Source organism: Cetorhinus maximus, chromosome 20 (assembly GCF_964194155.1).
Source record: "Cetorhinus maximus chromosome 20, sCetMax3.hap1.1, whole genome shotgun sequence".
Classification (NCBI taxonomy): domain Eukaryota; kingdom Metazoa; phylum Chordata; class Chondrichthyes; order Lamniformes; family Cetorhinidae; genus Cetorhinus; species Cetorhinus maximus.
In genome coordinates this window covers 84,239,717-84,260,467 of record NC_135898.1, presented here as the reverse complement: position 1 = coordinate 84,260,467, position 20,751 = coordinate 84,239,717, and the positions used below count along the sequence as shown (strand labels likewise).

Here is a 20,751-nt window from a genome sequence, read left to right as displayed (position 1 = left end):
CCAATGGTGGAGCGATTAAAATTGAAGATGCTTAAGAGACCAGAATTGGAGGAGTGCAGAGACCTCAGGGGGTTGTGGAAGCTGGAGGGTATTACAGAGACAGGGAGGGGTGAGGCCATGGAGGGATTGGAAAACAAGGGTGAGAAGTTAAATTGAAGGCCTTGCCAGACCAGGAACCAATATCAATGCGGACAGAGTGTGATGGGTAAATGGGGTTTGGTGCGAGTTAGGATGTAGAAAACAGAAAAGGCAGGAAACACTCGGCAGGTCAGGCAGTACTCCTGGCAAAAAAACAGAAGCTGAAACTTGACGTCAACTGATGGCTGCTTCCTGATTTACCTCCTATACTCTCCTACTCTGTCAACATTGGTTGTGTCCTTCACAGTCAGTCTCAGCCCTTCACCCATACTCCTCAGTAATTTAAAAAGAGAGTGTGCAGCTTGATTTACATCAAGAGTTCTGAGAAGGTTTAGGTTCAATTCCCATATTAGAATAATATATATTCATGATGTCAGGGGTCACACTCTGTAAGACCTCACATTCTATATTTTTATTATATATATATATATATATTCTCATGGCTAACTTCTAAAATTTTAAAAACTGGACAAAGAACTTAAAATGGCTGAAGCTATGTATGTCTGCAACCCTCGAGCAATAATAGCTAATATGGTAATTTCACAGTAATTGACATCTCGCTATCTCTGAGGAGACCCTAACAACTCCCTGTGGGGTGCAGAGACCAAATTCAAAGAGAACTATACAAAGGCCATCTACATTTCATAAGCCAGGCCTGGCCAACCGGAGTTGATTCACCTGCTAGGACAAAGGACCCCGGAACCCCCCTTTAAGACTTAATATTGAAATATTAACAATCCCAGGGACCCAGACAAAGAGATGCACACCCTCTGTCAAAGCCAAAGTGGAGAGGTGAAAGTCATGTGACATGGAATCATCTAGCTTATGGAACCAGTGCTACAGCCTTGTGGAGCTGCAAAGCTCAGTCTGCCATTTTGCCATCTACCAAGCAGCAGCACAGAAAAGGGGCTCAGTCCAGGTTTGAATGCCTGGCCCCATCTACACTGTTTCGACTGGAACTTCTGTACCACTGCTTACAAGACTAATTCATCTCTGCGTGCCTATCTCATTGTGGAAGTCAACTCTACTGGAAAAGTGAATTATCCAGCATCAGTTCAGCCTGCTGACCTCTGTGCAATACATCATTGGACTTTGATTCTGGACTCTGGACTTACGTGAACAATGATTCCTTTCTCAGTGATCTTTGTCCTGTAAATCTTTCCTTTCTCGCCCCCTCTTTTAGTCTATGAGTGAAAAAGAGGCAACTTTGCAACCCTCTTCCCTTGTTTGAATGTGTGCAGATAAACTAACCCTCTGAGTTCATCCTATCACAAGTTTGCTGTAGGGTTATTAATAGAAATTGGATCACATCGAAACTGAGGAGTTGGGCAATATGCTACCCCTTATAAAGGGGGAAGCAAATCAAAACACCTTTCTGTTTACAGATGGGTGGCGAGGGGAGAAATCAGGGCTGTTTAAATTAATTCCCCCCTTGTCTGTAACAATGACATTATAATAATTATAATACACCCAAATATATATAATTATTTGCATAAATATTCAATTAAAAAAGATTTATATTTATACAGCAGCTATCATGACCTCACGATGTCCCAAAGCACTTAACAGCCAATGAAACACATTTTTGCAACGTGTGAAACACAACAGCCAATTTGCAGCGATGTGATAATGATCAGATAATTTGTTAGGGATAAATTAGTGAGGGATAAATATTGGCCAGGAGACCAGGGAGAACTCCCCTGCTTTTCTTCAAAATGGTGCTATGGGGATCTTTTACAACACCTGAGAAGGGAAACAGAGCCTCTGTTTAACAGGTCACCTAAAAGATAGCACCTTCAGCAGTGTAGCACTCCCTCAGTGCTGCACTGGAAGTTTCAGTATAGATTGTCTGGAGTGGGGCTTGAACCCATAATCTTCTGATGCAGAGGTGAGAATGCTACTCACTCAGGTGCCATGGTCAACACACATCTTGAGTTCACCTGGGCATTTAACCTCTTCTTTCCCCATCCAGAGCATCTATACAATATATATTTGGAAAGTTCTCTTCAAACTAGTGAGAGGGTTCTCCCATGATGATGCCCGCCATGCATTTGGGGCTACATAATGGGGTGGAGCTTCTGCCATGATTCCGGTTCTTACAGCAACGCAATACGGGTGGAGTTGGCCGGGCCACCCCAAAAGATCACAGAAGCTGGCGCTGTATCCAGTACGAATCAAGTTTCCGCCATCTTTAATGTTGGTTTAAAGATAATTTTGCCTGAAGTCAGCCACGCCCTCAAAACTGGCCACGCCCCCAGCCCGAAACGCCCCCAGACCGAAATAATGATTATGGCAAGGTTTCTGCCGATTGTGGCCATTTGAGGAGACACTACTTTTCTTAGATACACAGGCACTAATAGGCACGTTTTATACATTTTACATATTCAGAAAATTGTTAATTTACTCAGAAACTGTCTACTTTCCACCAGTGAAACTAGTGAATGGTTCAATTTGGTTTAAGTCATTTTCAGTGATTTAAAATTGGGTTGCTAACAGGTGGTGAACTGGCTGCTTTTATTAAAAATGCTTGTTTTTTTGGTGATGGCTTGTATTGAAATTGCTGGTTCAGCAATGAGTGGAGTATACTGGGTGAAGAGTGAGTGTTGGTGGCGTAATGGTAATGTCACTGAGCTAGTAATCCAGTGGCCCAGGCTAATGCACTGGGGACATGGGTTCAAATCCCACCACAGCAGCTAGTGGAATTTAAGAATAAACTCAATTAATAAAAATCTATAACTTAAAAACTCATATCAGTAATGGTGACCATGAAACTATTGTCATTAAAACCCTTCAGGTTATGCCCCTTTAGGGAAGGAAATCTGCCTGGTCTGGTCTGGCCTACAAGTGATTCCAGAGCCACAGCAATGTGGTTGACTCTTAACTACCCTCTGAAATGGCCTAGCAAGCCACTCAAAAACAGAATTACCTGGAAAAACTCAGCAGGTCTGGCAGCATCGGTGGAGAAGAAAAGAGTTGACGTTTCAAGTAATGACCCTTCAACAGAACTGAGTGTAGTTAGGAGAGGGGTGAAATATAAGCTGGTTTAAGGTGGGGGGAGAGAAGTTGAGGGTGGGGTGGTTGTAGGGACAAGCAAGTTTTGTTTTGGATTTCCAGCATCCGCAGTAGTTTTTTGTTTTTAGCAAGCCACTCGGTTGTATCACAGTCTAAAAGAAATGAACTCTTTCCCTAACAGCACTGTGGATGTACTTACACCACATGGACTACAGCCATTCAAGAACACAGCTCACCACCATCTTCTCAAGAGCAATTAGGGATGGGCAATAAATGCTGGCCCAGCTAGCGACACCCACAGCCTCATGAATGAATAGATAAAGAAAATAATGATCAATTCTGGGCACGGTACTTCAGGAAAGGTGTGAAGGCTTTAGAGAGAATGCAGAAAAGATTCATGAGAATGGTTCAGGGGATGAGAAACTTCAGATACGTGGCTAGGTCGGAGAAGCTACAGCTGATCTCCTTAGAGAAGAGAACATTGCGAGGAGATTACCTTGATAGAGATGTTCAAAACCATGGTGATCTAGAGAGGGTAGATAGGGAGAAAGTGTTCCCATTGGCAGAAAGATCAAGAATCAGATTACATCGATTTAAAGTGATTGACAGCAGCGACATGAGGAAAAACTTTTTAACACAGCGAGTGGTAAGGATCCGGAATTCACTGCCTGGGAGTGTGGTGGAGGCAGGTGCAGTCGAGGCATTCATGAGGAAATTGGATAAGTACATGAAGGGAAAATAATTGCAGGGCTATGGGGAAAAGGACAGGGGAGTGGGATTAGCTGAGTTTCGCTTGCAGGGACACAATGGGCCGAATGGCTTCCTTCTGTGCTGTAACTAATTTATGATTCCATGGATCTAAAACTGCGCCAGCTTCCTACTCTTAAGCACATTGAGGAACACCTTTGAACGTAATTAAAGGAAAGTATTAAATCCCGTTACACTGCCTGATTGGGCTGCTTCACGGAAGAGTTTACATTTGTAATGATGCCGATGAACTTTATCAGAAACTTGAACTTTAGCAGAAACCTGAACTGTAACCTAACCAGTGCAATTTTAAGCACAATTTCCCAATTGCGCTTAAAGTGGAAACTCTATTGCAATATTTATACTAATAGCACCATGTAATGCAGAATGGAGCTGAAGTAAAATCGCTGGGAAGTTGAGAAGTGACATAAACAACGTGGCAAGCTTGCAAAAAAAAAAATGAAAGCCTCTTTGTCCCACAATCAGATATAAAAGTGTCTGGAAAGGTTGGTCCCCATGGGGGTAGAGGCAGAGGTGAGGTACGCTGTGTGGGTTGCAGGCGCCTGGAGCATGAATACAAAAATAGTGATTGTTTCTACCTCTGCTTTAAGTTTCAATGAGCGAGGAATATTGTAAAAACAAAACTGGGTGATGAACAAAAAACAAAAGGGAGAATGGCTGCAGCAAAATGAAGTGTCTTCAGCAGGAAAAGGTCAGATGAAGAAAAGCAGACGACTGTCATTCCCTTTTCTAAGCTACAATCAGCAACGTTAGAAAATTAAAACAGGGATAGGAGATAGAGAGTTAAAAAAGAAAACAAGTTAAAAAGAGAGATTTGCCTGACAGGGAAATGAGGATTGTGAAAGGTTTGGATCACCACAGGGCCATGTACACACAGGATGGGACAATTTGCAGGAACCCAGTTTTGCCCAGTTCACTTTCATTGCTTTCTGTTCAAGTACTTCCATTTGATGGTGTGCTCACTAAAACTCACTTTTACAGTCACCTTAGGGAAAGGCATGGGAATGGCACTAGGTAGATTGTCCCTTCAGAGAGCCAGCACGGGCACAATGGGCCGAATGGCCTCCTTCTGTACTGTAACCGTTCTGTGATTCTCTACCCCTGTTTTTGCCTTGGACTGGATCTCGATTTAAATTTCACCCCACATGCTAAGTATTTCCAGCAGTTTCTGTTTTTATTCCTCGATTTTTTTGTGAGGGGGGTGGGATTAGTGATTCAGGTACGAATGTTGGCCAGCACATGGGAAGAACTCCCTTGCTCATCTTTGAAAGTTGACCAGCGATCATTCATCCACCAGGGAGGGCGGATGGGGACCTCGGTTCAGCATCTCAATCTGAAAGATGGTGTTCCCTTGGCACTGCACTGGAGCATCAGTCTAGGTAAAGAACTCCGGCAAGTGAAGGAAAGAAAAGCTGCATTCTCTCAACTTGTGGGAGGTATTGACAGTCTCTTGTTTGTTACAGAAGTTCATTTCAAATGGATCTTTTCAAATCGAGCTTGATTGATCCCTCTGATTAAACTCTTGCAGCTGAGGTTGACAAAAGAGCTGTTTACAATTAGAAAACGAAACCAGTTCCCCCTTTGCCTCTCAATGCAAATGTTGATGAAACTAGATCCAGAGATTATGCTGTCTATCTTGGCTCAATTGGTAGCACTCTAGCCCCTAACTCAGAAGGATAGTAAGAACATAAGAAATAAGAACTGAAAAATGCCATTTGGCCCATCGAGCCTGCTTCGCTATTCAACAAGAATGACTGACTTCCGGCCTCAAGACCACTTTCTCACCCTATCCCCATATCCATGCCATTATGGCATAACCATCACTGAATCCCCCACTATCAACATTCTGGGGGTTACCATTGGCCAGAAACTGAACTGGATTAGCCATATAAATACAGTTGCTACAAAAGCAGGTCAGAGGTTAGGAACCGTGTGACAAGTAACTCACCTCCTGACTCCCCAAAGCCTGTCCACCATCTACAAGGCACAAGCCAGGAGTGTGATGGATTACCCTCCACTTGCCTGGATAAATGCAGCTCCCACAACACTCAAGAAGCTCAACAACATCCAGGACAAAGCAGCCCGCTTTGTTGGCACCCCTTCCACAAACATTCACTCCCTCCACCACCGACGCACAGTAGCAGCAGTGTGTACCATCTGCACTGAAGAAACTCACCAAGGCTCCTTAGGCAGCTCCTTCCAAACCCATGACCACTACCATCTAGAAGGACAAGGGCAGCAGATACATGGGAACACCACAACCTCCAAGTTCCCCTCCAAGCCACTCACCATTCTGACTTGGAAATATATCGCCGTTCCTTCACTGTCACTGGATCAAAATCTTGGAACTCAATCCCTAACAGTACTGTGGGTGTACCTACACCACATGGACTGCAGCGGTTCAAGAAGGCAGCTCACCACCACCTTCTCAAGGGCAATTGGGGATAGGCAATAAATGCTGGCCTAGCCAGCAATGCCCACACCCTGTAAATGAATTTTTAAAAAACCCTTGTTTCCCTTAGTGTCCGAAAATCTATCAATCTCATTCTTAAACTTACTCATTGTAGTAGAATGGGCAATATTCTCTGAAGTTTAGGAGAATGAGAAGTGATCTAATTGAAATGTATGAAATACTTAGACAGTTTGATTGGGAATGTGCCAGGTTCAATTTCAGCTCTGTGCTGAATTGAGGCAGCTTGAGAAATGGCCTCGACTGAGATCCAGGGAGGAGAAAAACCAGCCAAGCTTAGTCGCTGATTAAACTCACACATATAACAACATCATCCTTAGGAGCAACTGCACCTTGAGGAGAGTGCGGAGAAGACTGTAAGAGGACAAAACTCTATAAAGGATAGGTCAACCACGGAGCCATTGCAACTCCTAGTTTATGAAAGACCCAAAGTTTAATTTAAAATTAAAATATTAAAAAATCAACATAATGGCTTAATCTCTAAACTTCATCTGTGACTGGGAGCAGTTGATCTGTTCATATACAGTACATGGAAGGTAAAAGGGAATTCACTCCTGCCTGGTACTGTCCTGTCTATCTGTGCCTCAGTGTCAGCTCCTGTACAAGTACAGTACGCAGTGGGGAAAAGAGAACAATTCACTCCTATCTGGTACTGTACAGCCGATATAAACTCCTACACATGAGTGGTACAAACTGGGTGTTAATTGCATACTTGACACAACAATAGGGGAGCTGATATATGAGATGATGTCACAGGGAGATGGTTATATTGAGTGCATTCTATGGGTGAAGTGTGTATACAAAGTAGGGTGAGTGGATATATTGACAACTCACCTTGGAGGGTCTTATATTACCTAATGTGCAAAAATTGGCAACCTCATGGCTTGAGAAATGGTACAGACTGGAGGTGAGGTTTGATGCAACACCTGCAGTGTGTACCATCTACAAGATGCACTGCAGCAAGTCACCAAGGCTCCTTCCACAGCATCTTCCAAAGCCACAAGCTCTAGCATCTAGAAGGACAAGGGCAGCAGGTAGGTAGGAACACCACCACCTGGAAGTTTCCCTCATGCCACTCACCATCCTGACTTGGAAATATATCGCCGTTCCTTCACTGTCGCTGGGTCAAAATCTTGGAACTCCCTCCCTAACAGCACTGTGGGTGTACCTACCCCACATGGACTGCAGCGGTTCAAGAAGACAGCTCACCACCACCTTCTCAAGGGCAGTTAGGGTTGGGCAATAAGTACTGACCTAGCCAGTGATACCTAGATCCCCAGAATGCGTTAAAAAAAACACTCGTTAAAAAAAACACTCCTCTACACCTCCACAGCTTTGTGTCTGTCTTACAAAATGTAGCAGAGCTGCAGAGACCCAGGGTCACGGACAAATCTAAACAATGTGGACTTGCGGAGAGACCACCTCCCCCACCCCACCCCCAGATCAGAGAGACCACCTCCCCTGCCTCACCCCCAGATCAGAGAGACCACCTCCCCCACCCCACCCCCAGATCAGAGAGACCACCTCCCCCACCCCACCCCCAGATCAGAGAGACCACCTCCCCCACCCCCAGATCTGAGAGACCACCTCCCCCACCCCACCCTCAGATCAGAGAGACCACCCATCCCCAGATCAGAAGAGGAGTTAACGTGCTTCTGAGAACCAACTGCTGATGGTTACTAAAATAAAAACAAAAAGCTAAAAGCTACTGCGGATGCTGGAAATCCAAAACAAAAACAGAATTACCTGGAAAAACTCAGCAGGTCTGGCAGCATCGGTGGAGAAGAAATCAGTTAACGTTTCGAGTCCTCACGGCCCTTCGGCAGAACCTTCGGTGGTGTTCTGCCGAAGGGCCGTGAAGGCTCGAAACGTTAACTGATTTCTTCTCCACCGATGCTGCCAGACCTGCTGAGTTTTTCCAGGTAATTCTGTTTTTGTTGCTGATGGTTACTGTTTATCAAATACTCAACACTCTTCCCCCACCCACTCTCGCCTCTCTTGCCCCACCCACCCTCACCCTTCCCCCATACCCACCCTCACCTTTCCCCATACCCACCCTCACCCTTCCCCATACCCACCCTCACCCGCTTCTCCATACCCACTCTCACCCCTTACCCTTACCCACCCTCGCTCCTTCCCCTTACCCACCCTCACTCCTTCCCCTTACTCACCCTCGCTCCTTCCCCTTACCCACCCTCACACCTTCCCCACACCCACCCTCACACCTTCGCCAAGCCACCCTTGCCCCTTCCCTATACTCACCCTCACCTCTTTTCCCCACCCACCTTTGCCCTTCATCATACCCACCCTTGTCCCTTCTCCATACCCACTCTCGCCCCTTCCCCATACCCACCCTCGTCCCTTTGTCATACCCACACTCGACTCTCTTCCCTCACCCACCCTCATCCCGTCCCCATACCCACTCAGGGAACCTAAGGAGATTAAGACAAGGGTCTCTCTTTCTTTGGAGACAAACAATCACCCTGAGCTAGGAAAAGCTAGAAAGCCATCGGTCTCCCGGGCAACAGCTCATTCCGAGGTGGAAGCTCTCCTCAGCCTTTTGGGGGTCCCTGTCAGAAAGGGAAAGGCGAGAAGATGGAAAGTGAATTCAGGCTGGTCTGTTGGCAAACAGCCAAATAGTAAAGAGACTTGCAGATCTGCTAACCATGTGGGCAGTCAGTGAGATCCGAAGTTTACACAGTGCCCGCGCCTGAATGAGACAGAATCCTTTTTGTCAGGATACAATGAGGTAAGGCTAAAAGTATAAAGCAGTTTATTCTCTCGTGTCTCTCGCTCTCTCTCTCTCTCTCTCTCTTTCACACAGACCCTAGTGGTTGATGTGTTTCACCAGCACAAGCAAAAGACCAAATTAAAAATCCCAGTTTGATTCCCTGATCTGTGCTCCGTCTGTCAATTTCAGCTACAACAGTAGTTAGGGGCAGGAAATTGTCCTCAGTGTTAATTCACAAGGATGATACCAGAACTCAGAGGTTCCACCCATCAAGAAATATCAGACGCGCTGGGACTTGCTCCTCTAGAAAAGCGAATGCTGAGATGTGACCTAGTAGATCTTTAAAACGATGAAAGGGTTTGATCAGCAAGCAATCAGGATCACAAATGTAATGTTGACGTTTATTGCAAGGGGAATGGAATATAAAAGTAGGGGGGTTTTACAGCAGCTGAGGTGTGACCACACCTGGAGTACTGTGTACAGTTTTGGTCTCTTTATTTGAAAAAATATATAATTGCATTAGATGCAGTTCAGAGAGGACTCATTCCTGGGATGAAGGGCTTATCTTATGAAGAAAGGTTGAACAGGTTGGCCATTGCAGTTTAGAAGAATGAGAGGTGATCTTATTGAAACATATAAGATCCTGAGGGGATTTGATACCGGGAGGATGTTTCAACTTGTGGGAGAGACTAGAATCGGGGGATACAGTTTAAGAATAAGAGGGTCTACCGTCTAAGATGGAGATGAGGTGAAATGTTTTCTCTCAAAGGGTCACCGGTGTGTGGAATTCTCTACCCCCAGAAAGCAGTGGAGGCTGAATTTATTCAAGGCAGAGTTAGACAGATTTTTGAAAGATAAGGGAGTTAAGGGTTAAGGAGGGCAGACAGGAAAGTGGGGTTGAGACCACAACCAGATCAGCCATGATCTTATTGAATGGCAGAGCAGGCTTGAAGGGCTGAATGGCTTATTCCTGCTCTTAGTCCTATGTTCCAATTTAGACTAAATACAGGGAAGATGTTTCCAAAGTTGTGATCAGAACTCGGGGTCATCAAAATTAGGCAGTCAGTAATAAATCCAATCAGGAAATCAGGAGAAATTTCTTTACCCAAAGAGCGGTGGGCATGTGGAACAATTGGAGCAATTGAGATGAATAACAAAGGTACATTTGAGAGATAGCTGGATAAACACATGAGGGAGAAAAGGAATAGAAGGATATGTTGATAGGATGAGATGAAGTTGGTGGACGGAAGCTCATTTGAAGATGAGGTGGGATGAATGGCCTGGTTCTGTGCTGTATATTCCATACATTTTATGAGTTTGCGTGTGTGGGGAAAAGAGAACAAAGTTCCCTGTTTCTGACCACAGTACTGTGACTTCTCTTGGCAGTACACACGCCTGAATGTAGGGTGAGAACTGGGATTGGCATCAGCTGGTGACCCTTCCTGACATTCAAATAGTCTGCCAAGACTCACCTGCCTGGGTTCACACTGGAGAATTGGCAATTCTAGTGTCAATTTGCCCTTTGTTAGAATATTTCAAAATGGTTTAAATGGCCAAAGTATCCCAGCGGGCTATGCATAAGCCTTTTGGCCAGAATGTGAATGTGGAGGAAAGGAAATTGGATAAACATTTGAAGGAGAGAAGTTGCAGGGATCTTCGGAAAGAGTGGGAGAGTTGGAATAACTAGATTATTCTTTGAAAGAGCCAGCACAGACTCAATGGGCCAAATGTCCTCCTTCGGTGCTGTACCATTCCATCATTCTGTGAAAATGCTGAAGTTTCAAACTATTCCTGGATAAGGGAGTGGTTGCCAATGGACCCACAACCTAACGTAAAAGACCATGTCACTGGCTGGTGTCGAGATAATATGTAAAGAGCCGAACACACAAAGCTAAGGTGAGCCTTGAGGAGTCATGTTCCATGTGTATATAGGTTGCCAGTGGTTGCTGCCCCTTTTTGATTAGCTGAAGGAGTATAGAAAGTACAGGGGTGAAGTAAAAAAGGAAATTAGGAAAGCAAAGAGAGGATACGAAGAAATATTGGCAGGTAAAATCAAAGAAAGCCCAAAGATGTTTTACCGGTACATTAAGAGGAAGACAATAACTAAGGAAGGGGTAGGGCCTATCAGGAATGTACATCGTAACTTGTGGGTTGATGCTGAAGATGTGGGCAGGGTTCTCGATGGGTACTTTCAATGAGAGGGATGAAGTAGACACTCTAGTTAAGGAGGAGGAGTGTGAAATATTAGATATAATAAGCATAATGAGAGGGAAAGTACTGGAGGGACTGGCATCCTTGGATAAATTACCAGGGCTGGATGGATTGTATCCCAGGTTGTTAAAGGGACCCAGGGAGGAAATAACAGATGTCCTAAGGATCATTTCTCAATCCTCACTAGATACTGGCCAGACACCATAGGATTGGAGGTCTGCAAACGTTGTACCATTATTTAAGAAGGGTTCAAGGGATAGGCCAGAAAATTATAGTCCGGTCAGTCTGACTTCAGTGGTGGGCAAATTATTGGAATCAGTTCTGAGAGACAGGATAGACTATTACTTAGAAATCAGGGATAGTCAGCATGGTTTTGTTAGGGGAAGATCATGTCTTACTAACTTAACAGAGTTTTTTGAGGAAGTAACAAGGAGGATTGATGAGGGTAGTGTAGTGGATATTGTCTACCTGTATTTCAGTAAGGTATTTGACAGGGTCCCACATGGCAGACTGTTAGAAAAGTGAGATCTCATGGGATACAGGGGAAGGTGGCAAGTTGGATCCAAGACTGGCTCAGCGACAGGAAACAAAGGGTAATGCTCGATGGGTGCTTTTGCGACTAGAAAAAGGTTTCCAGTGGCGTTCCACAGGGCTCAGTGTTGGGTCCTTGCTATTTGCTTTATATATAAATGATTGGACTTAAAATGTGGGAGGCAAGATTGGGAAATTTGCAGGCGACACAAAATTTGGCCGTGTAGTTGATAGTGAAGAGGATAGCTGTTGTCTCCAGAAAGATATCAATGGCTTGGTTGAGCGGGCGGAAAAGTGGCAAATGGAATTCAATCTGGAAAAGTGTGACGTAATGCATTTGGGGAGGGCAAACAATGCAAGGGAATACTCAATAAACAGGAGGATATTGAGAGGGGTTGAGGAAGTGAGAGACCTTGGAGTGCATGTCCACACATTCCTGAAGGTGGTAGGACAGGTGGATAGGGTGGTAATGAAAGCATATGGAATGCTTTCCTTTACTGGATGAGGTATAGAATACGAAAGCAGGGATGTAATGATGGTTAGGCCACAGCTGGAATTTTGTGTACAGCTCTTGTCACCACATTACAGGAAGGACATAATTGCTCTGGAGAGGGTACAGAGGAGATTTACAAGAATATTGCCAGGGCTGGAAAATTGCAGCTATGAGGAAAGTAGATGGACTAGCGTTGTATTCCTTAAGACAGAGGAGGCTGAGGTGTGACCTAATTGAGGTGTACAAAATTATGTGGGGCCTAGATAGGGTAGACAGGAAAGACTTGTTTCCCCTAGCTGAGGGGTCAATCACCAGCGGGCATAGAGTTAAGGTGATTGGTAGAAGGATTAGAGGGGACATGAGGAAAAACCTTTTCACCCAGAGACTGGTGGGTGTCTGGAATTCACTACTTAAGATGGTGGTTGAGGCTGAAACATTCAACTCATTTAAAAGGTACCTGGATCTGCATCTGAAATGCTGTAACCTGCAAGGCCATGGACCAGGCGCTGGAAAGTGGAATTAAAAATGAACGGCTAGTTTCTTGTTTTCTCTTTTTTTGGCTGGCGCAGACATGATGGGCTGAATGGCCTCTTTCTGCAATGTAACTTTTCTATGGTTCTCCTCAAATTTTGGTTACACTTCAGCTGCCCGCTCCTGATCTTTGGCCACACAGTGCTGAGGGGGGGGTGGATTTGTTGGGAAGATTGGTGGACCTCCTTGTAAGTCTGCTCCTGGGCCTGGCCAAGGTGGCCATTAACAGGTCCAGGCAGCGGGCCGTGGAGGAGGTCGTTAGACTCGGCTGTCTGCCCCTATTCCGCGATTATCTTCTCGCCGGGTGGCCCTGGAGAGGGAGCATGCGATGTCCACTAGTACATTCGAGGGCTTCCGTGACCAGTTGGCGCTGCAGTGACTGGAGTGCATCATCAGCTCCCGGGGACACTATTTTAACTTAATGTGATAAGTCTCCTTTAAAGTTTTGTTTTTTTGTCACAGTGCCCCTTTAAGGGGTTGTTAATTTGTTTACTAGTTAATTTGTTTATTTTTTTGGGATTTTTAAAAAAGAGTATAAAGCTCAGGAGGGGGAAAAAGAACAATTAGAAAGTTGCAAAATCAGCTCAGCCTGGAATCAGCTTGCCGAGCTACCACCATGAGCGTGTCCTTCCGAAGCCGGTGAACATTAATAAGGATGCAACCTGTTCCCCACCCCCCCCCCCCCCCAAAAAATTAGAGGTCTCTCAGGGCGGTGGGGCTGTAACAGTGACCCAGAAAACATAACAGGTCTGATGAGTTTGAACACGACTTTCCAAAGGGAAACCAGTTATGGTAATTGCTCCCCACTAAATGTAATAATGCAGCTGAATTAAAAACGATACTGTTAATAGTAAAAGCATATTAAAGCTTGTTGTTTAAAACCACTCTGATCTGAATCACTCAGGGGTCATTGTTGCTGAACTAACAACCCTGTGTTGGGGCCTTAACCATGGGAAATCGGCTAACGCCTCAGCTCCACAAGCTTCTCTCTCACGGCAACTATACCAGGCACAGGGGTTTGCTTCTCTGCTACACTGCGTCCTAGGCCAGAACAAGTCCTTTGTGTCTAAGAATGGGACACAGTATTCAGACTATGCAGTGACCAGAGCACTGTATGCTTTTCAAAAAATGAAATGTAATTATTAAGCTAAAGATAGGCAGTCTGACCCAGTGAGGATAGAAGAATGGCTGGTGTGGAGAGTGAGAAAATGATTCAAGGCATAGAAGGGAATGCTAAGGTTAGAACTCTGCATCTAACCGGTGTTGCACCTGCCCTGGCAGTGTTTGATGGGACAGTGTAGAGGGAGCTTTACTCTGTATCTAAACCCGTGCTGTACCTGTCCTGGGAGTGTTTGATGGGACAGTATAGAGGGAGCTTTACTCGGTATCTAACCCCGTGCTGTACCTGCCCTGGCAGTGTTTGATGGGACAGTGTAGAGGGAGCTTTACTCTGTATCTAACCCCGTGCTGTACCTGTCCTGGGAGTGTTTGATGGGGACATTGTAGAGGGAGCTTTACTCTGTATCTAACACCGTGCTGTACCTGTCCTGGGAGTGTTTGATGGGGTCAGTGTAGAGGGAGCTTTACTCTGTATCTAACCCCGTGCTGTGTCGACCTTGGGGACTGTTGATGCCTGAAAGATAAACATGTTCTTCTCTCCTGCACTAACATCGTTCATATTAAATGAGCATGAAAATAAAACACAGGCATATAAGGATCGCAAAGTCCTAGAGGCTCGGAAGCATTCGTAATCACATCCGTTCGGAGATCGAATGCACTAATGCCTTGCTTCCCATAACTTCAAGGTACTTTAAATCATTTCTAATTAAAAGGCACTGAATTTGTCTTGTGAAAACATGACACTGGAAAGGCTGATGTCTGTGAAACACAGAGTCACCCTCACCCTGAGGCACTTTCCTAGTTAAATAATAAGACCACATTTTTCCCAGCTTCAATAATGAAATGCTTTGTTAAAATATTAAAGAGGCATTCCCTCAATGACTTGGGAAGTGAGCTTACTAGATGCTGACAGCGCACAGTTCGGGAAGGTACATGGGGTCAATTCGTGGTCAGTGCTGAGTTTGATGCTCTTGGTTAAGGACGTTTCAATGGCCAACAGCAACCAACTTGGGTCAAGGAGGGGAGGAAACCAACTTGACGGTCGTTTAACCCTTGTTCCAGCAATATTCACGCGGATCTGGATGCAGGCATTTAATACGGAGCTTCCTCCTGTACAATATCGTGACATTTTGCTGCAATAATATAGTGAATGGGAACAAAGGTTCACTGTCTCAGCACCGCCTGCTCTTGTTGTGAGCTTGTTAATAGCTTCAACCACGGCTCATTGGGCAGCCCTTTCGTGTCTGAGTCAGGGGGTCATGGGTTCAAGGCTCATTCTGGAGATTTGAGCATAAAATCCAGGCTGACATTGCCAGTGCAGTACTGAGGGAGTGCTGCACTGTCAGAGGTGCGGTCCTTCAAATGAGATGTCAAACCGAAACCGTGTTTGCCTTCTCAGGTGGATATTAAAGTTCCCTCAGCACTATTTTGGAGAAGAGCAAGGGATTTGCCCTCTGAAATGCCCTCTGAACATGGGCAATTAGGGATGGGCAATAAATACTGGCCTATCCAGCCATGCCTACATCCCACGAATGAATATTTTTTAAAAAATTCTCCCCAACGTCCTGGCCAATGTTTATCCTTCAACCAACATCATTAAAACAGAATAAATTGGCTGCTGCACCTCCTACATTACAACAGTGAGTACACTTCCAAAATTCATCACTGGCTGTAAAAAAAAACCTTGGGCTGTCCTGAGCAATGTAGAAATTGGCACTTTTCAGTCTTTCTTTGTCCCACACATAGGAGGAATCCTGTAATACTTTCTTTTGGTGCTTCCTCTGAAAATATTGTGGGTTTCGGTTTGGAGGGTGACCTTTCACTGGGGGAAAGACATCAGTTGACCCATGTGTCATGGATCGGCGAGATAGTCATCAGCCACAATTCCCCAGCACTGACTTGCTGATTCTTATATACGAGCCCTGATCTATAGTGACTGCTGAATCGATAGTGACCACTGAATCAACAGTGACTGCCACCAGGCCAACGTCCCATCTGAACCTTTCCATTGTGCATGGCCCGTTCATTTGAGTTCATGGCATTTACAAACTATTTTGCGCGGCTGCATGCGTGTGGTCTCTTAAAGGGAACAACTTGTGAGTGGCCTGCTGGGTACCTTCTTGGTTGCTGCATGGCCACTCGCCTAGCCAGCTTACAGCAGGGCTTCCCAAAGGTCGCGAGAGGAGATTTTGGGGTCGCGAGCCCAAGGCAGCAATGGTTGCTGTGGAGCTCGGACTGATTGCTGACAGCTGTGAGGCCCCTTTAAAGCCTCATGTGCTTTTCAATTGGTGGGCACGGCTTAATGGACTGCTCTCTGAGGCCTGATTGCTGCTGCCAAAAAAGACAATGAAAAGGCAGGTGTTTGTTTTCCTTTTGTTTCATGGGCCTTTTCATCAATTCCCCCAATGCTCAACTCCTTTTCCCCAGGCCCCTGGCCTGGAGCAATAGCCCCGTCGCCACCCCCCCTCCCCCCCCCCCACCCCAGGTCAACAACTGACACCTCCCGCCCACTCAACAACTGAGCAACTGAAGCTTCTCCCCTACTCCAGTCAACAGCTCTCATACCCCTCAAAGAAGTCAGAGGCATTAAAATAGGGTCACAATGGGAAAACGTTTGGGAACCACAGGCTTACTGAGAAGATGGCACAAGACTAAAGCAACCACATCACAGAGGCTACTAACCAATAGTGAATCCCTCACCATCTACAGACCAAATCTACAGAGTGGTCACCAGTCATGAGTGAGTGATCACCGGTCAGTCCAGAGCCAAAAGCACCGCCATTGGTGGAACAATAGAAACCAGGGATGCACATGAGGTCAGAATTGGAGCTAAGATCCTGGAGACATTCGGAAAGGCATTCACTAAGGGAATGATTTCAATAATAAACTTCAAAAGACACCCCTTAAGATCTCATTGATTCCTTCTAAAGCAGACTTCATTCTCCATCATACACAAATCAAACCTTTACAGAATGCACAGGAATAGTTGCAATATTCCAAATCTCAAATACAACCAGACGGCCAGTGTCAAATAAGATAAAGTCTTCCCTTCCTCATCTTCTCACCTCGTCTTTCCAATCTTACTACAATGGTACCAGGGATGAGGGGTTCCAGATCTCTGGAGGGGCTGAAGAAGCTGGGATCATTCTCCAGTGAGCAAAGAAGGTTAAGAGGAGATTTAACAGAGATGTTGAAAAGTATGAAAGATTTTCATAATTGAGAGGAAGGAAATGGACTGGCAAGGTGGGTGTTGGGGGTGGTGGGGGGGCGATAAATAACCAGAAGACACAAATTTAAAATAATTGACCAAAAACAGTGCGGGGGAGGTGGGGAAAGATCTTTTTAATCAGTGAGTTAATTAGATTTGGAATAAATTATCTGACAGGATGGTGGAAGCGGGTTCAATTTTTTAAAATTTCAAAAAGGAATCGAACAAATATTTCAACAGGAAAATTTTCCAGGGCTATGAGGATTATAAGTGGAGAGTGGGAGAGTGGAGATTGGATAGCTCTTTCAGAGAGCTAGCACAGCCATGATGGGCCCAACAGCCTCCTTCTGTAGCAGATGATTCTTGCATCGTTGGTCAATGTCCTTCATTTTGGGTTTCTCAACTTAGAAAATTGGATCATATGGCCCTTTAAAGTAAAATGGGTCATTGCACTCTTTGGATTTGTCCCAGCTGTATACAATGAAGCGGTTGTTGAGAGACATCTGACATTCCAGGGGTCAGGAGGATGAGATTGTCTCCTCAAAGCCTACTCTATGACCATAGTTACTGTAACCTCCCCCATATCTTCACCCAATGCTATTCCCATCTGTTTTGTACATCTGCGGCTAAGTTAAAGATGTTAAATGAATGTATGCAGATCACTGAAATTTCAACACAGTAGGAAGCCATTCTGCCCATTATGCCTGCACTAGCCCACATTATGGCCCAGTTCCCTGCATTCCAGCTCCCAGCGTGTTTTACACTCCTGTAACTCGCCCACAGCCATCTGTTCCCTGAGTAACATTCCAAGTATTCAGACAGCTGTAAATAGGTATATATTATTCCAAAGAATCCTTTGTGACAGGCCCTGTGTATGCCGTAGCCTCAGGGAATGTGTGCTGCGGGGAAAGAGACGTTACCAGGTATCAAGGCTGCTGTCTAATTATACTACGCGCTCTCCACACAATATAAAAGAGTTCCCACTGATTCAGGCAAGTCTATGGGTTATAATAAGGAACATAATAGATTGATAATTCAACAAAGAAACAAAACATAGAAAAGTTTATAATTTTATTGCAAAGAGAGTGTTATAACTGAGAGATGTATATTGAGTGAATGGGAGTGTTATGTCTGGGAGATATAATGAATGTGCAGCGAATATTTGACTATAACTTAACAATTTCACATCAGTACTGATTTGTACCTGGTTTTATCTCTGTATATATAATCATGAGTTACAAGGGTAATTGCCAAGGATATTACTCACAGTCTGTAGAGTGTAGGGTTCTTCTGAAAGAGTAATTCTGGCAGAATCTGTAGCTGATTGCGATTCAGCCGCCTGCAAAATAAAAGGAATGGTCAGCAAAAAGACAAGGGCTGCAACTCCAACAAGTGGTGCTGTCTCTAGCTGGGCTACTGACTGCCCTCTGATACTGACTGCCCTCTGATACTTTCTAATACTGAGTGTTCTCTGACACTGTCTGATGCTGAGTGATCTCTAATACTGAGTGCCCTCTAATAGTCTCTGATACTTTCTGATACTGAGCGCTCTCTGACACTGTCTGATTCTGAGTGATCTCTAATACTGAGTGTCCTCTAATAGTCTCTGATACTGAGTGCCCTCTGATGCTCTCCAGTACTGAATACGCTCTAATATTCTGATACTGAATGTTCTCTGATACACTCTCTGCGCTCTGGTACTCTCTGATGCTGAGTGCTCTCTGATACTGAGTGCCCTCTAATACTCTCTGATACCAAGTGCCCTATGACGCTCTCTGATACTGAATACCCTCTGACCCAGAGTGCCCTCTAATACTCTCTGATACTGAGTCCCCTGTGACGCTCTCTGATACTGAATACCCTCTGATCTAGAGTGCCCTCTAATACTCTCTGATACTGATTGCCCATTAATACTCTATGATACTGAGTGCCCACTAATACTCTCTGTAATGATTGTAAGTTAAACCATTTCTTACTGCTAAGGGGATCATGTGACTGTATAGACCAATCAGCCCTAAGCGTGGGGAATCATAGGGGCAAAGCTTTCTAGCCATGGCCTTGGAACAAGCAGGTACTCTCATCTGGAGTCTGAAAATAAAGTTCACTGTTTCTTACAAGAAACCCATCCTGCGCTCCAAGTTTATTGCAATTGGCGACGAGAATAAATACCGCAGCCACAGCACCTCGCCTAGGGACTGTGAGTATTCCGATACTTTAATAGAAAGAAGTATACTCACCTGCAATGCTTCTCTTTGGTAGAATTGACCCGTACGACTCATCTGTCCATGACTGGGGTCAATACATTGAGCGATTGGGTTTCTACTTTGTAGCTAACTAAATGAGGCAGGTGTCCTAAGGCGAGCTCAGGGAGGACAGACCTCCCGTGGAGCAGAAGCGGAGGAAAACAGAAGGCAATTCTGCTAAGTGTCTGCAGGAGCAAAATGTATAACCTGAACCGTAGCTTGATGGCTCCGAACGCTCCAAATTCCAGGTCCTTCACAAAGCTAATTGACCTCGTGAAAGGATATTTTCAGTCTAAACCCTCAGGGATCATGCAAAGATTCAAGTTTAACTCTCGAGTAAGGGCCCCTGGGGAGTCGATCGTAACGTCCATCACAAAGTTAAAACAGGTAACAGAGCACTGTAACTTCGGTGATACTTCAAACGACATGTTGCAAGATCGTTTGGTTTGCAGCATAACTGACGACGACATTCAGCGCCGTTTACTTGCCGAAGTTGAGATAGACCTGAAGCACACCGTGGAGATAGCGCTAGCAGTGGAGAGCGCTGAGAGGGACTCACAGGCTTTGCAGACTGTGCAACATGGCGCCGTTCTGCAGTTAGGGCAGGAACCTGCCACCGGGCATGGGGCGAAGACCAGGGAGGCTACTGCAAAGCAGGACACGGGTCCCTAAGGCTAGAAAAGCAAAAAGAAATACCGCAAGCAGCTCACCAGTAACCCAGAAATTAAGTGCTCTGAGAGAAAAGATAGTTGCGGAATTATGTCATTTGGAGAAGTTAGGAATAATCCAGCCAGTCTAATTTTCAGAATGGGCAGCACCCATAGTCCCTGTGCTAAAACCAGACCAAACCATTCGCACCTGTGGGGATTATAAATTAATGGTAAACAGGGCTGTGAAATTAGACAAATACCCAATCCCAATGATTGAGGATCTGTATGCTAAACTCGTAGGAGAAAGATCCTACACTAAACTGGACATGAGTCATCTGTATCAACAGCTTGAGCTGGACAACACATCAAGAAGCTACATCATCATAAATACAGTGTGTCATCTGCTTGTGTGATTTTCCTAAGAACTATGGAAAGCTTACTACAAGGACTCCCCTGAGTTATAATGTACCTGGACGATGTCCTAATCACAGGATCCACAGAAGCAGAACATGTGGCAAACCTGGAAGAGGTTCTGAAGAGATTTTTAGAGGCTGGCATTCATTTAACAAAGAAAAGTGCACCTTCCAAAAAAGGAAGTTATGTATCGGGGTCACCGAGTGGATGCCCAAGAGTTGCATCCATTAGA

General features: G+C 45.0%; 1 protein-coding gene across 1 annotated transcript in view; it reads right to left on the bottom strand.

Moving 5' to 3' along the window:
- LOC144694703 (slit homolog 1 protein-like) overlaps nt 1–20,751 on the bottom strand; it is a 191,135-nt gene that overhangs the window by 154,354 nt on the left and 16,030 nt on the right. The window contains exon 4 of the mRNA XM_078565291.1: nt 18,480–18,551. Within this exon, the coding sequence (XP_078421417.1) occupies nt 18,480–18,551 (72 nt within the window). The remainder of the gene's footprint in view (nt 1–18,479; nt 18,552–20,751) is intronic.